This window comes from Gossypium hirsutum, chromosome A03 (assembly GCF_007990345.1).
Source record: "Gossypium hirsutum isolate 1008001.06 chromosome A03, Gossypium_hirsutum_v2.1, whole genome shotgun sequence".
NCBI classification, from domain to species: Eukaryota; Viridiplantae; Streptophyta; class Magnoliopsida; order Malvales; family Malvaceae; genus Gossypium; species Gossypium hirsutum.
Window position 1 is genome coordinate 92,447,711 of NC_053426.1, and position 16,927 is coordinate 92,464,637.

Sequence of the window (16,927 nt, forward strand, 5' to 3'; positions counted from 1 at the left end):
GTTGTCCATCTCCTTCATCAGCGAGCTAGATTTCGATGGTGTGGCACCTTCTCTCGATTCCTAGTTACAAGGGCGGGCCACTTTGACATGTCCATATTGGTCTCAATGAAAACAAACATTGAGTAGAGCTTTATATTCTACCCTGTAGATTTGATCTTCAATCTTGATCTTAGAGATCAAAGCTTAAGACCATTCTTGCAAATCTGCCTCTTGTTACACTGTGAGAGTTGTAAAATATTTTTTATTACCTTCCCTATGAAACCTTTAAAATGATTCTTTTTTGTACACGGCAAGAGAGTCCTAGAAAAAGAATTCATACAACCACTTCATAAGGATAATGTTTTAAAGCAGAGGATAATGTTGACCATGGTTAAATGGTTAGATACTGACAATAAATGATTCATAACTCTCCAAATCAACTTTGGTACAATCCTCCAAAGATTGGAACTTCACTAGGTAGTAATCAACTTTGGTAGTAATCTTGTTCAAAAGATTATGGAAACCAATCTTTCTCCCCGTTAGTTTGATAATCACAACCTTTGCTATGATTTCTCTCATTAACTTGTGATTTCTTTTAGTAGTAGGTTTTTTTAAGAGTGCAACTTTTTTTTATATAGAGAATTTTTTTTAATGAGCACAGCAAATTATCTGGTAAATTATACAGATAGTCACTCAATTATTTAAAAAAATCATTTTAAGCACAAAAAATAAAAAGTTTACAATTTAAGTATCCACGTTACATAGTTCAATCATTTTGGTCACTCCCGTTAATATCACAAACAACAAGCTATGTTGGAACTGATAACAACAATTATTGGTTCGTGGGGTTATTCCCACGTTTCCCACTTTTGTTGCCCTCCACTTTCATGTTGTTTGTGTGATAGTGGGACATATAATTGGTGGTTTTTTTATAGGAACCATCACTATAAATACCAACAAGCATAAGGTCTCTAGGTATTGAAAAATCAAAAATAAAAATATTTCATCTAGTGAGGTTTTCGAGTGCTTAGAAGACTTCTGTGATATTCAATTTTTCATACGGCTAAATTCAATGACCTCGCCCGATGGTTTGACATGCTCAACATTGGTGTAACAACATTTGGATTTTGACATTTGGTTCAAGTAATGGTCAGAGGTATTTATGTTCGATCTTTTCAATTGCAATATTACGTTTAAACCGTTAATTATGTTTACAAGTTGACGTGGGAGTTAAAATTTTGGTATAATAACAAATTTAGTTCTCAACTTTTACATATTATATCAATTTAGTCATGATTTCAAAAAATTAACTCTCAAATTTTACAAATAATCTCAATTTGATCCTAATTCTAAAAAACTCAAAGAAATAAATAAAAGTACACAAATATTTTCAATATAATAATAAATAAAAATAAAAAAAATATTTCCAAATAATAATAATTTTAAATTTATATTTATATTAAATAAATATACTATATTAATATTAAATAAAATAAAATCCCCAATCCTCAATCCCTAATCCCTAATCCCTAATCCCTCCCTCACCAAACCTCCCCCACCGTCACCGTCGATCCCTATTGTTATGTTTGCTATTTTGACCTTTATTTTCTATAGAAGTTCCTTGATTAAATCTTTAAGGATCTTTGTGAATTTGTCTGGGATCGAATTTTTCAAGTACTAATTATTTGCTGGTTTTTTCAAAATGCTGCCTCCACGGAACTATCTGGTTTAGCTTCTTAAATATCACATTGGTAGTGAGGGAGAGGGAGAGGGAGAGGGAGAGGGAGAGGGAGAGGGACATGGGATTTTTATTTATTTAATATTAATATAAAATTTAAATTTATTATTACACATTTTGGAAATATTTATTTTTATATTTTAAAATTTTATATATTATTATTTCTTGTCAACAATATTTTTTATTTCTATATATTGTTTAAATTTATTATTATATTTATTGAAATTATTTATATATTATTTATATTTCTTTAAATTTTTTAAAATTAAGATCAAATTGAGTTCATTTGTAAAATTTGAAGGTTAATTTTTAAAAATTAAAATTAAATTGATATAATCTATAAAAGTTGAGGGTTAAATTTATTGTATCGATTTTTTTAATTGCCACATCAACTTGTTGTTTATGATTTTAACAGGAGTGGCCAAAATGATCGAACTATAAAATGTGGGTGCTTAAATTACAAGACAAACTTTTTTTATTTTAGGTGGCTAAAATAAAAAAAATTATAATTAAGTGACTATCTATATAATTTACCTTTATATATAAAATTTTGATTGACTTAATGTTACCATCAACCAAATCTCAATCCAGTCCTAAAAACCACTTATTTTTACATATTATTTTGAGAAAAATTATCTTTTCATGTAAAATTATCTTTTTAACTCATGTCTTCTATATAAGAATGAAAGATTTATTTTACTTTTTAAGTACGGAATTGCAACGGCTTCAACTTCGAAAGGGCGCCCGATAGGATTGTAAATTTATTCTTCACCGCCTACTAAGGTGCTTGGATTGCTTCTAATTTTGTGGGCAGTCACTGTAATGTCTCAGCTGTTTATTTCTTTACTATATATAAAAATAAATAAATATTGAAATGCAGCCATAAACTTAAAAAGAGAGTAAACAACCACTTGATTCCTTCTTTCTTCCCACTCACCTCATATAATTTTTGAATCTAACATTGGTTTGGAGTAGATATGACAGTCATATATTTTTATTATTCATATAATAATTAAATTTTATTTATCAAAATTTCAATATATCAATAATATACTTATATTATATCATACTTCAATTTTTTTTCTGACACGTGCTAAAATTCATTAAGAAAACACCATATATCAAAATGACGAGCTTTTCAATTAATTTACCAAAAAGAAAAAAGAAAGTAGGACAGAAGACAGAGCCGCAACTTTTAAAAGGTAAAAAAATACACCTAATGGGGCTGAATCTGAACTAGTAATTTTGGGGGCTCCTCTTTCACTAATAATAATTATAATAATAATAATAATAATAATAGAGTTGGTTAAGTCGGCTAACAGAGAAGGGTATAAGAAGGCATGTCTTCAATCCGCAACACATCATCCATTAGAAGTTCTCTTTCCAGCTGAGTCCTTGTCGATTTCAATACTTCCTGAAATCATAATAATAATAAATAATAATTACACATGCAACATAATTTATATTACTCAAAGATTGGTCTTTTATTATTGGGAAAAGTAAGGATGTTGAGCTTCTCTCTTACATTGAACTCCATGTACGTGGCATTTTTTTCCAGCCATTGCTTGTCCATTACCACGAATGCCACGCAGTATAGCAAGTCGAATGCCCATTCATTTTCTGTTGCAAACCAAACACAAAATCCATTCAATTGGTAAATCCCATTGCTTTGTTGTTTTACCGACATCAGCTGCAGGCTCTTACCTGATAACATCTGTAAGAAAACTGATCGGATAAATGTCCTAGGTTTCACTGCAAATTCCCCGTAATTTGACATTAGTAAGTTAGCATTAGCAATATAATCAGGCTAATGAATGAGGAATCAAATTAAAATATTATCCTTTACATCTTGAATTACTTTATGGTTGAAAAAAACATAGTTAAGGTATTTTCATTATCCACTTACAGGCATCAAGGTCAAGCATTTGCATGATCATGAATGTGATATTTACCCCAGCAACAGCAAACGGATACTCCCATGCAGATCGATTTCCACCTTGCTTTTTTAATAAACATTGAAATGATGTCTGCAATAACAAGTCTGAAAGTCTCAGATTGAACAAATGCATTACAATGCTGGTGGTAATTTACTTGGCAGCCGAGAATCCTAAACTATATATATTTGGATGTGCGAGCCAAATATGAGTATGTATCCAACAAGGGTATGCTCAGTTCTCTAAGTTTGAATATACAACGGATTGCACACGGATACTTGAAAAGAAAAACAGAAATGAAAAGTCGGAACAATGTAGGTGATTTGTTTATCATCATAAACAGAGGTAAGTGCAAATGACTTGAAAAAAAGAAAAATAACTTAATCAACAATGCTTCACTAGAATGAAATGCTTACCGAGAATGTCTTGGCAAAAAATAACAGGTTCTCCAATGAAATGAATCCAGCACCTCTGTTTTGATCAATAAAACAAGTTAGAAAATAAAAAAGAAATAATTTGCCAAAACAAAGCAGTTAGGTACAAAAGCCAACCTGAAATCAGTAGATGGATCCCTTCCCTGCCATCCCATTTCTTTCCACTGATCGGATATCAAGCCATGGAGTTCCTTTCCAGGGTATGTAGCAGACCATAGTGCTCTTAGAGCTTCCTGTTGCCATGAAAATTGTAAGTTGGCTGAAACAAAAGGGCAAGAAGCTGATAATTTAGATTACGTTGTCTTTAGGTATAATTAATGGATATGGAGATCCAATTGTTCTCAGTAGATATAAAAGATAGGTCCCTCTGATTCAAGTTGGTGTCCTCGTACATTAAAGTATTAAGTAAACCACCTTCAGATTAAAAGATCAAATTTCTGAAAAAGAAAAGGAAAAAAAGTGAAAAATTAGACCTGGTGATCAGGCCTGGAACCATCGAAGTACACCTTCATACGGTGCCTCAACCTATTCAACCTTTCCTCCTGCAATTTGCTAACGAAACTATCAAATACAAGGAATTTACATAAATTAGGAAAAAACGAAAAATTAGCTTAAAATAATACATGTATATATATTGCATTCTTTTACATGTATATATATTGCATTCTTTCTCAATCGATTTAAACATGTAATGTATTCAGTTCTACGGTATTGAACCTAACAGAAAAGAAAGAAAAAATGGCAACGTAGCCTTTGAAACTTATTTTTTTGTTCTAGATTAGGATGAACTATGTTACCCAAACTTAGAGGTGAGTGCAACCATCTAAGGTATGTTATATGAAGAATTTAAAATCGTAGTCTCTGGATATATACTCATATTCGAATATGTTGCAAACGCACGGAGGTTTTTTAAAAAAATGTCGGGAATAAATAGGGGATGAGTAAAAATTATCATGGTACTTGCCTGTTTGGGTGTGATGTTAAAGCAGATCCCTTCATAAACTCCCTTTCGCTTGAAACAAACACAAGTTAAACGCTTACCAATCCAAGCTGGCCTTCCACACGTTGCACCATCTGCATGCATTGATACAATCATTCCACCTCGTTCTTTTTTCACATTTTCCATTCAAATTCTATTACAATCACAACTTCAAACATATATATAAGAAAAAAATTTAGCCTTTCAGGTGATTTTGCTGCATCCAGGAAAAAGAAAAATAGTCCATGAATTCTGGACTTGAATGAGTTCATTGGAGTGGATATAGCAGTTCTTAGTTCTCCGTGGCACTCGTATGAAAGTGATGGGGACCACTATCAGATGACTGGTCTAGCGGATACCGCCACTAACGAACACGTTAACATGGGGACGAGTTTCTCGTGCACGCACTCCTAGACATACTCTATACTACAAGCCCAATACTATTGCGTATTTAAGCTCGTTAACCCGAGAAATTCAACAACAACAAAAAACACAATGGGGTCTCTTAGAATTTGAACACACGCGTGAGCTGTTTTAATGTGGAGGGTGGACATATTCCCGGACCACTCGGACACAACCGTTCCCCCCATCCGAGTAACTTGATCCGAAGTGGTCGGAATCTGAATAACACGCGCTAAGAGAACGCGTCATGGAATCTTCAACCGAAAGTGAATATTGTAACTTTTAAGCAAATATAGAAAAAAAGAAGTTGAGGGGGGTTAATGAAAGATGAGACTCTTTAATCTTAGATGGTATATCAAAAAAGTAAATCAAACTTAAACATCAAACCGTCAGCGTCATACCAAAATCAGGTACATAAAAAGTAGTTTATCTTGTGAATACGCAAAATCTTAAACTGCAATTATTTAATGTACACATCAGGGAGATGATATTCGTCAAAACTAATCATTATGTATTATTATGTTGTTGTTTATTTGCGTGGTCTAATATTTAGGTTTAGGGGTGGGGGCTATGTTCATGTGCGGGTAACATCATTATTGTGTGTTTGATAAGGACGAACCTAGACTAATCATGGGCCACTGACGGATGATGATTGGGCTGGACCGCTACAGAAACCCTAAATTGCGACAAATCCGGCATGATTCCCCTGAAATCGATCCCATTTCTCGCACGGCAAATGGAGATCAATCAGTAGTTTGTTTTTTTTTTTTTTAAATCTGGACTTTGAAATTAAAATGAGTTTGAACATTTCCAACTTCTGAGTGGAGGAAATGAATCGTCCGCTATTAGAAACAACAGATTCGTTAATATTGTAGCGCTCATCTCATCTCCCCCACTGAAAAACAATTCATAAACATCGTTTTTTCTTTATTATTTTTCTATTGTAAAAGAAGAAAGAAAGAAACGGATTATACAGAGTTAAAGAAAATCGACAACTATATAATCTACACAACTGGTGCGAACAATAAGGAAGTAAAAATCGGTGCAAAAACATATATAATTTGAATTTACAAAAAAGAAAAGAGCATGGAATTACAGAGATCGAGGGAGATATACCTGAAGAAGCAGAGGCGTGAGAGCAACGGTTAATGGAAGAGGAAGGAGAGAGAGAGCGGATCGCAACGCAGCTTCCTTGATTCCTAACTACACTACTCATTCTCTAATCTCACAAAACGTCTTTTAATCGGCTTCTCAATCTTATTATTATACAGAAAACAACGAGAGAGAAAGAGAAAGGTGCTGCTGTTGCTGTTGGCCTCAGGATTCTTATGCGAGTGAGTGAGGTAGTGGGATAAATAAGAAAAAGTCAAAACTACCCTGATTTTTTCATCATTAGTTGTTGAGAAAAATGAACAATATATAATATTAATTAATAATAAAGATATTAAAGATAAGGGTAAAGTAGAGTTTTAGAAAGATAAAAGAGATATCTCTTTTTTAAGGTTTTAACTCTTATCTATGGAGTTGTTGTATGCATCGCTTGATGAAGGCAAGAAGTCAAAAGCGGCATATTTGAATCCACATGGCAGGTCCTCCTACAAAACACTCCCGACCATGCTCTGATATAAGTCGGCGAAGCTTTTTCAACATTAAAAAAACTCAAGTCCCACTCTCCTTTCAGAGATTGAGTATCACACATCTAATCATTGGAGTACTGAAGGTGGAAGGGAGTAGACGTAACGCGTGAGTATGTGAAGTGGGACGAATCATGAAAGTTATTGCAGCTTCATGTATTTGGAAGCTCAATTAACTTGCAGTGTGATGTCTTTTATTGATGGGTGCTCTGAATTTACGATTTGATATAACTGCCACGTGGCTTTATATGGCTGATATTGAGCAAAAGGCAAATCAAATGAAAGGAAGGTTTGGCTTTGGTGGTGTTGTTTTTCTTTTGAGCCTTTTAGAGGCTGCAGGGCAATACACCAACACGAATCATGGATGTCACCCACGCTGTGCCCTACGCCTCGCCTCACTTGGCTACTGCTACAGTACAATGGCAATGTCGGGATTTACCTGCTTCTTCGCATTTAACTCGTAAAAGTTCGAATTAGTTAATGTTAATTCAGTAATCAATTAAAGAAAGTGGGTCATTTTTTAGTTTTAGGTATCCATCATTTTAGTTAAATATTTAGATGATGATTGTGTTGTTTAACTAATTATTAATTTCTTTCAAATAAAATGAGAAACAAAAGTGAAACTTAACGAATTTCAACATATTATACGCATTAACTGCTTGAATTGCTGCTTTTATTAAATACATGGGACGCAATTTCTGCTCGGTAAAAGGAAATGAATTTTAGCACATTTCATGATTATTTTTTCAATTTTCTATACTATAATTAACCCATAACTGAGTTGGTATAAATGGATTAGTAAAATCACAAAGTTTCTTTTTCGTAATTAAAAAATAAGTTAAATTATTCGAGATTAGTTTATTTTTTTAATTTAAAAAAATCATAAAAAGAATTTGAATTCATGTTATTTACATTAATAAAATATTAACTTTATCACTAAATCAAAATTTGATTTTAATATAATATTTACATTTTAATTGTATTATGCATATCTTATTACCTCTATGAATTGTATATCTATACTATAATTGGCCTTATGTAAATAAAGATTAATTATATTATTCGAGGGTATTTTAGTCTTTTACTTTAAAAACAATTAGAAATTTTAATGTGGTTCTATTTAAACTCATGCTATTTACATAAATGAAATATTAACTTTACCACTAAACCAAAGCTTTATTTTAATATAATAATTACATTTTAATTGTATTATGTATACTTGATTTACATTTATGTTTTAAATATATAAATTCTCACACGCATATGCTTGTAATAGAATTTTTAGTATTGATAATATTATTGATTGAGTTGGTATCATAAGTTGATATCAACTCAAGATTGATGACAACATCATAATAAACCAATTGTAGTACATTTGGTATTCTTAATATGACATATACGTGTTTAAATTTTATTTTATTCAATTTAATCTATTTTTATTTTAATATTGTATATATTTTATGTATTATTAATTAGTTTCAAACGATACATTTTATTATTTATTTTATGCTATTTTTAAACTAATATATGTGCTCTAAGTATATAGTTTCTACATGCATATGCGTGTGGTAAAATTTTTACTCTATATTATGTTGGTCTAATTTCTTTTATAACATAATAGTTTTTAGTTATGGATAAATACCAAAAATATAAAAAAAACTTTGACACAATTTACAATGTTATACATAATTTTTAATTTGGTGTATTTGTATTCATCAAACTTTAATTTTGTTTCAATTTTCACATTTCACTAAAAATGTTATCTATGCAGCACAATTTTCCGTTAAGTCATATATAAATTGTTGACATAACATTTTATTAGGTTAAAAAACAAACAACCAGATTTAAATTATTTTTACTTAGATTTTAAAATATATTTTTTTACACAAATAAGAAACCCTTTTCTCAAGTGTGTTTATTTTTTAATTTAAGTGAAAATAAATTAAAAAAATTTTAGCTTAATAAAATGTTATGCCAATAATTTACACATGTATTATGCCAATAATTTACACATAATTTAACAAAAAATTGTGCCATATAAATAATAAATTTAACAAAATGTGAAATTAAAATTAAAATTTAATATATACAAATGCACCAAATTAAAAGTTAATATATAATAATATTACAAAATACATAAAAGTTTAAATGTAATTTTGATATTTCTTCCTTTTTAGTTATCATAAAGAAATTTTAGTTCCTGCCTTGAATGCAAGGATTGCTTTGGGTATTTTGTTAGTAAAATGTGGAATAACGCTTAATTTTTATTAATCATGTACATCCATATATATATATACAAGTATTTACAACTAACTGCCTTGATAACTAATCCCTAACTACCAGCTAACAATTACAACAAACTCTAACACTCCCCCTCAAGTTGGAGGTTGAAAAACATCCTTAATCCCCAACTTGTACATTAAATTGTTGTGCTGTTGAGACCCTAAGGCCTTAGTCATGATATCTGCAAGCTAATTTGTAACTAATACATGCTCTGTCTGAATAAGCCCATCCTGTATTTTTTCTCGTATAAAGTGACAATCTATTTCGATATGTTTTGTACGCTCATGATAAACAGGATTTGCTGCAATCTATATTGCTGCTTTACTATCACAACACAATTCAACTGGCTTCAAATTCTGCACTACTATCTCTTGTAACAGTCCTATTAACCACACTATATCTGCTGTCACAGCAGCCATACTCCTATACTCGGCTTCAGCTGAAGACCTAGCCACTGTACTTTGTTTCTTAGACTTCCACGAAATCAAGAAACTCCCCAGTATGATGCAATAACCAGTGACAGATCTTCTCATCATTGGGCAAGTTGCCCAATCAGAGTCACAAAACGCAGCTAATTTTCCTTCATTATCAGCCTTGAACAACAAACCTTGGCCTGGATCTTTCTTGATATACCTCACAACCCTCATTGCTACCTCCATGTGAGACCGTTTTGGCTGCTACATAAACTGACTAAGATAGTGCACAGCAAACACTATGTCAGGTCTAGTATGAGTCAAGTAGATTAATCTTCCAATCAGCCTCTGATAACTTGTTTTGTTTTCTAGCAGTGCATCCTCACTTTGTATGTCTTTATCATAATCCACAGTTGTCAACTTCAGATTTTGTTCCAATGGTGTTGAAGCTATTTTAGCATCTTTTAAGCCAGTGTCTTCAATTAATTCATGCGCATACTTCTTTTGGCTCAACACAATTCCTTCCTTAGACCTCAACACCTCAATTCTAAGAAAGTACCTCAAGTTTCCCAAATCTTTCATCTTGAAGGTCGTATTTAAAACTCCTTTTAATTCCTCTATCATATCAATATCATTCCCTGCTATCAATAAATCATCCACATATACAAGTAGCACCACAGTTTTTCCTTTTAACTCTTTTTGTAAACAAAAAGTAATCATACTTACTTTGTGTAAACTCGGCTGCAAGCAAGGCCTCAGTAAGCCTAATATTCCACTGTATTGAAGCTTGTTTCAGCCCATACAAGGATTTCCGTAGCCTACAAACCATCTTCTCCCCTTGGCTGCTAAATCATTATGGCATCTCCATGTAAACCTCTTCATTCAAATGCCCTTGTAAGAAGGTATTATAAACATCTACTTGACACAAATGCCACTGAAAACGCGCTGCAAGAGTTAGAACAGTCCGCACCATCACCATTTTCGCAATTGGAGAGAAAGTGTCCACAAAGTCAATCCCTTCCTGCTGGTTGTATCCTTTCGCTACCAACCGAGCCTTATATCTCTCCACCCCACTTGTGGCACGATATTTGACTTCGTATACCCATTTCCATCCAATAGGAACCTTGCCTGAAGGCAAAGGAACCACATCACAAGTGTTATTTGATTCTAATGCAAAAATTTCCTCTCTCATAGCACCAATCCATTCAGGAATTTTACAGGCTTCAGAAAAAGATGAAGGTTCAGGAATATTTGTTGCAGAAAAAAACGATTGTATATGAAGAGGAAAATGAGAAAGAGAAAGAACCTGCCCTGAAGGTGAAGCTGATTGGTATGAGCAAACAAAGTCTTTAAGCCAGCTAGGTGGTTTTGAAGAACGAGAAGATCGACGCTGTAACACCCCGTACCCGAGACCGTTGCCGGAGTCGGACACGAGGGGTTAACAGACTTAACTCACTTATTCACAGTCCATTTTAAAAATTTTCAGAAAAGCTAGCTAACTGCGTCACTGTCACCTTAAAAATCATATCTTGAGTTCCAAAACTCGAAAATCAGTTTCATAAATTTTCCCTGAAACTAGACTCATATATCCATCTACAAATTTTTTTCTAGAATTTTTGGTCTGGCCAATTAGTACAGTTTATTAGTTAAAGTCTCCCCTGTTACAGGGTTCGACTGCTCTGACCTTCTTGCATTACAACTTATATATCTCCCTGTACAGGGCTTCAATACTTATGTCGTTTGTTTCTATTGAAACTAGACTCAAAAAGGAATCTATAAATATATGGCATGACTTCTAATTATCTCTGGTTAATTTATAATGAATTTCCAAAGTCAGATCAGGGGATCCAGAAATCGCTCTGGCCCTGTTCCACGGAAACTTAAATATCCCTTAAAATAAAACTCATATGATCGTTTCGTTTCTTCCGTATGAAGGTAGATTCATCAAGGTTCGATTACATAATTCATTCACTATTTAATTCCATTCCCACTATTTTTAGTGATTTTTCAAACTTACACCACTGCTGCTGTCAGCATCTGCCTTTAAGATAGACTTTACCTATTTCATAGTTTCCATGATTCAACTAGCCCTTTAGCATATATAGCAAAAATTATGATCATGATTAACCATTCCAATGGCCAATCATTACCAAGCATATCCACAACTCTCAATAACCATATACATACAAAATGATTATAACACTATGCTTAAAATATATAAGCCATTTTCGCATGGCTATCCAAATATATACAACACCAAAGTACTTGACTAATAACACAAGGGCAGTCCTATACATGCCATTTTCAGAGTTCAACCAAAAGTGTACCAAAAGGGGCTTTGATAGTGTGGACGACTTCGACTTCGACAATCCCGAGTCCGATAGCTGACGAACCAAAATCTATAAAACCGAGAATCAAAGAAACGGAATAAGCATTTAATGCTTAGTAAGTTTTGAGCAATGAAATCATGCACAACTGAAGTATAGCATTCATACGACTAAATGAATAATTTCTTATACACATATTCTCACAATCATACCTACTTCACATTTCCAACCCTTATATTCATACATAAGAAATCAACTTGACTAAAAGCCGGAAGCTTGTTAATCGATTGAGCAAATTCTATTTAGAAGGAATCAATTATCTCAATGCACATACGAAACATACCTCATCGTTGGGATTTTTCGAGCGTATTAATTGAAATTATTACAGCAAGATCGCTCATTCCCAAACCCACTTATCTTCGGGATTTAGCCGAATATAACCACTCGCACAAGGCCGTCGGGTCTTAGCCCGGATATGGTCACTAGCGCAAATGCCTTCGGGACTTAGCCCGGAATTAGTAACTCGCACAAATGCCTTCGGGACTTAGCCCGGAATTAATCACTAGCACAAATGTCTTCGGGACTTAACCCCGTTAGCGTCCGAATATTCATGCACATATCAGTAAATCATGACACATCTTTATTTCATTTTCATAACTAGAATTCAAACACAAATCAATTATTAAGCATTCCCATTTTCGGCTCAATAGCCACATACGAACAGCATGATTCGGTTTGCTTCATGACATGATTTCTATGCACATACAGCTACTCATCATACGTTTAGACTAATTAACTCAACATATAATTCAAGTAGAATCATTATATCACCGTATATTCGTTATGATTATACGTCATGACTTAATCAAATCGTAAACTAAGTTCCATTACTCGAAAACTTATGTGACACCCCTAATTTGACCCTAGTCGGAAAGCGGTTTCGGGACCGCTAAACCGAGTAACCAAATTATTTGAACATGATATTTATTGTCTAAAATAAATGTGTGAAAATTTTAAGCTTCGATTTAGTAAATTTCATGTGAATTTAGTCAATAGGACTTATGTGTGACATTTTTGAAATGTGATAGATCAAAACATAAGGACCTATTAGTGCATGTTGAAAAAGGGGGACTTGCATGTCAATTTCCCCCCCCCATCTAGTAGTGGCCGGCCATGACATTAGGATGGACAAAGGGTGATGGGCAAAACATGTCATAGACATGTTGTGTTGGTGCATCATGGGAGGAAACAATAAAATAAAGAGCATGGGCAATAAAATATTAGTGTTAGTAGGATGAGAAACAAAAAAAAAAGAAAGGATATGTGTGATTGTCCCCCCCTTGCCGTGAGTTGAAGGAAAGAAAAAAAAAAAAAAGTGTTCATCCTTTGGTTCATCCTTGGCCGAAAATTTTAAGGAGGAAGGAAGAAGAAAGATTGAAGAGGTTCGGCCATGCATGTAACTAGGCTAAGGTATGTTTGATGATGTTCCATGAGATGCATGCATGTTTTAGTTGTTAGCTTGAGTTCTACCTAGCCCATGGTCTAAATCTTGCTATGTGATGGAAATGACACTCGGCCATGGATGCATCATTCTTGCTTGGTGTTGATGTTGTGTTGGTGAGATATCAAGTTATTTTTGTGACCAAGTTGAGATTTGAATTTTTGGAATGAGTAAGGTTTTCGGTTATGTTGTTTTGTATGAGTAATGGATTGTTGAGTTCATGCTATTATGAATAAAATTGATTAAGAAAGGCTTGAGATAATTAAATATGCATGTTGGTGGTAAGATGAGCATTCGGTTTTTATCATGGAAGCATAGGAAGCTTGTTAAAGTTGAATTTTAGAAAAGTTAAATGTGTGTGTGCTTGTGCTAGTGCCGAATGTGCCTAGGGTGATTTAGCATTGAGTTTGGTGTTATATGAATTGAGTTTTATGGTTTTGGATTTTTAAGTGTTGTTAAATACTTTGAATAATATATATATGTGGCTTTGAAATGTGAAACTCGGCCAAGTGGTTATAAGCATGATTTTAGAGATTCAATGATATTCGGCCGATTTGAATAATTCATGGCACCCCAAGCAAATTAGTTTTAGATGTTAATAAATATTGAAATTATTTAAAAGCATATTACCGAATGTGATTTTAGTCAATGATTCGGTTATGAGTGCTGATTTGTTTTATAATTAGCCGAATGTGTATATGTATACTATAAGGTGGTTTAGCTTGAAGAAAATTAAGGTGCTCGGAAGGTGATTGTCGTGGATAATTTAAGTAATGAAATTTAATTTCTGTTATGTAAAGTGATGACATTGCTGTTTGCAAATTTGAAGTTAAAAATTGTTGATTGAGCATCAAGAGCTTATGGAAACAAAGTCGGATCATGGAAAAAGGGAAATTGGTCGAATAATCGGAATTGACGTACATTAGCGATCGAGGTAAGTTTTAAGTATTAAAGCCTATAATGTGATTGAGTATGATATGTTAAGCACATATTAAATGAATCATAACTCTATTGTAAATTTTTTTATGCATATAGCCTAATGGCTATTATAAAGTATAGGTAAGTTATTGATATGATATGTTGCCAAATGGATATGATATTATGAAGTGCTAAAAGGATATGTCAGAAGAGTAAAATTGTGATAAACCTGCTCAGGACAGCAGCAGTAACATGAATTAGAAAATCACCATAAATTGTTGGAGTTGAATGGGAGGCTGAATAAATTATGAAATTAAAGCTTAATGAGTCTAGTTTCTTATAAAAGAAACCGTGTAAGAAAATTTATTTCCGATAATGAGATATTTAAAGTTGTGTGAGACAGTGTAGAATGACACTGTAATCCTCTGTTCCGTTTTCAGAAAATCATTATAAATTGTACAAAAATGGTTATAAGATAAAATTTATATGCTTAGACTCCTTAATGAGTCTAGTTTCAAATGAAATCAAATACAACACATTTTTAATTCTGTAAAATGAGAAATCTGATTTGTAGTGAAGAGTGGTCAGATTAGTCAAACAGTGAAATAGGGGAAAATTTAAGAAAAATCTGGTATTGATTGGCCAAACCTAAAATTCTGGAAATTTTATGGATGGAATATATATGAGTCTATATTCAGGAAAAATTAACGGAAAGTGATTTGGAGTTTTGTAGCTCTAGTTATAAATGATTTAGTGACTATTGCTCAGGAAAAACAGCTTGTGCTGAATTTGAGATTGTGTTGTAAACCTTGATAAACTTGTTCTAGTTGCTCATAAGCTATTGATTAAACCCATACGTGAATTCTAAATTGTGATATTGGAAAATGATAGATGTAGATTCAGCCAAGACAGTGTACATATGTGATAAGGCCTAATAGCCGATGTGATGAATGTGAAAGTGTATATATGTGATAAGGCCTAATGGTCGATGTGATGAATGTGAAAGTGTATATGTGTGATAAGGCCTAATAGCCGATGTGATGAATGTGAAAGTGTATATATGTGATAAGGCCTAATGGCCGATGTGATGAATGTGAAAGTGTATATATGTGATAAGGCATAATGGCCGATGTGATGAATGTGAAAGTGTATATATATGTCATAAGGCCTAATAGCCGATGTGATGAATGTGAAAGTGTATATATGTAATAAGGCCTAATGGCCGATGTGATGAATGTGAAAGTGTATATATGTGGTAAGGCCTAATGGCCGATGTGATGAATGTGAAAGTGTATATATGTGACAGGGCCGAGTGGCCAACGTGATGGATGTGAAAGTGCATAAATGTGATAAGTCCCGAAGGGCATTTGTGTCAGTACTATATCCGGGTTAAAACCCCGCAGGCTTTATGCGAGAATATTATCACTGATTAATGTCCGTAAGCTTCGTGCTCGTACTATATCCGAGCTCTAAAGACCCGATGACTACGTGTGGGAATTTTGTCCGGGTAAGACCCGATAACTTCGTGTGGAGATTATGTCCGGGTAAGACTTCGTAATAAGAATTGCTTATAAATATATTCAATGCGAAAGGTTAAACAGGTATGTACTCCAAGTTTATATGTGAGCTTGATTTGCACTAAATCTTAAGGTAGTTATGTGATGCATACGAGAGCAATCTATGAGACCATTCCTATGATTATGTGACATCGGATCAGTGTGAGAGGTGATGTGAAATCATACGATATATCTATGTCACATGAGCTCACTTTTATGTGAAAGTTTATCTGCCTATTGTATATGATGAGATGTGCATATTCGGTAAAGGGATGGTATGCCCGAAGGAAGAGTGAAATAAAAATACGAACAACTATGTTATAATTTGATTGTTATCTGTTGACACTGCTTAAAACTTACTAAGCATTGTAATGCTTACTCCGTTTACTCTGTTTCCTCTGTTTTATAGATCTCATTGCGAAGCTACAGGCTCGGGGATCGTCAGCAACTAGTCACACTATCACTATCCACTGTTTGGTACTGCTATGTTTTGGATTATCTTATGGCATGTATAAAATAGACTAGTGGCGGAAGAATATTTTGGTTAATGTATATAGCCATGCGAAAATGGCTTATTTATGTTTGAGCATAATGTTATAATCATTTGGTATGGAATGGTTAATCACTATCATAATTTGTGCTATTTATGCTAAAAGGGCTAGTTGAATCATGGAAACTATGAAATAGGTAAAGTCTACCTTAAAGGCAGATGCTGGCAGCAGCAGTGATGTAGATTTGGAAAATCACTAAAAATAGTAGGATTGGAATTAAATAATGAATAAATTATGTAAATTAACCTTGATGAATCTATTTTCATAGGAAAGTAACG

At 33.2% G+C, this 16,927-nt stretch overlaps 1 protein-coding gene across 6 annotated transcripts; it reads right to left on the bottom strand.

The window, feature by feature from the left end:
- Positions 1-2,836: 2,836 nt before the first annotated feature.
- Positions 2,837-7,722, bottom strand: LOC107886468 (ELMO domain-containing protein A). 6 transcript variants are annotated; one of them, XM_016810435.2, is made up of 10 exons: positions 6,583-7,722; positions 6,086-6,190; positions 5,050-5,159; positions 4,559-4,627; positions 4,203-4,318; positions 4,068-4,122; positions 3,624-3,744; positions 3,422-3,472; positions 3,243-3,337; positions 2,837-3,131 (listed from the first exon to the last, which is right to left on the bottom strand). In XM_016810435.2, exons 2-10 carry the CDS (start codon positions 6,096-6,098, stop codon positions 3,033-3,035), a joined length of 729 nt encoding a protein of 242 aa, XP_016665924.1. In that variant the 5' UTR covers positions 6,099-6,190; positions 6,583-7,722; the 3' UTR covers positions 2,837-3,032. The 6 variants fall into 6 exon arrangements, with proteins under 6 accessions (XP_016665924.1, XP_016665923.1, XP_016665921.1 ...); XM_016810434.2 differs by lacking the exon at positions 6,086-6,190 and having other exon boundaries at positions 3,422-3,469; XM_016810432.2 differs by lacking the exon at positions 6,086-6,190.
- Between the last annotated feature and the right edge of the window lie 9,205 nt (positions 7,723-16,927).

Bases quoted from the DNA above. Each gene is read 5' to 3' on its own strand.
- LOC107886468 (XM_016810432.2), bottom strand. From the start codon at position 6,682: ATGAGTAGTGTAGTTAGGAATCAAGGAAGCTGCGTTGCGATCCGCTCT. The intron at 5,160-6,582 runs GTATATCTCCCT...CAATGCATGCAG, and splicing joins TCACGCCTCTGCTTCTTCAG to ATGGTGCAACGTGTGGAAGG. The intron at 4,628-5,049 runs GCAAGTACCATG...AGCAAATTGCAG, and splicing joins TTAACATCACACCCAAACAG to GAGGAAAGGTTGAATAGGTT.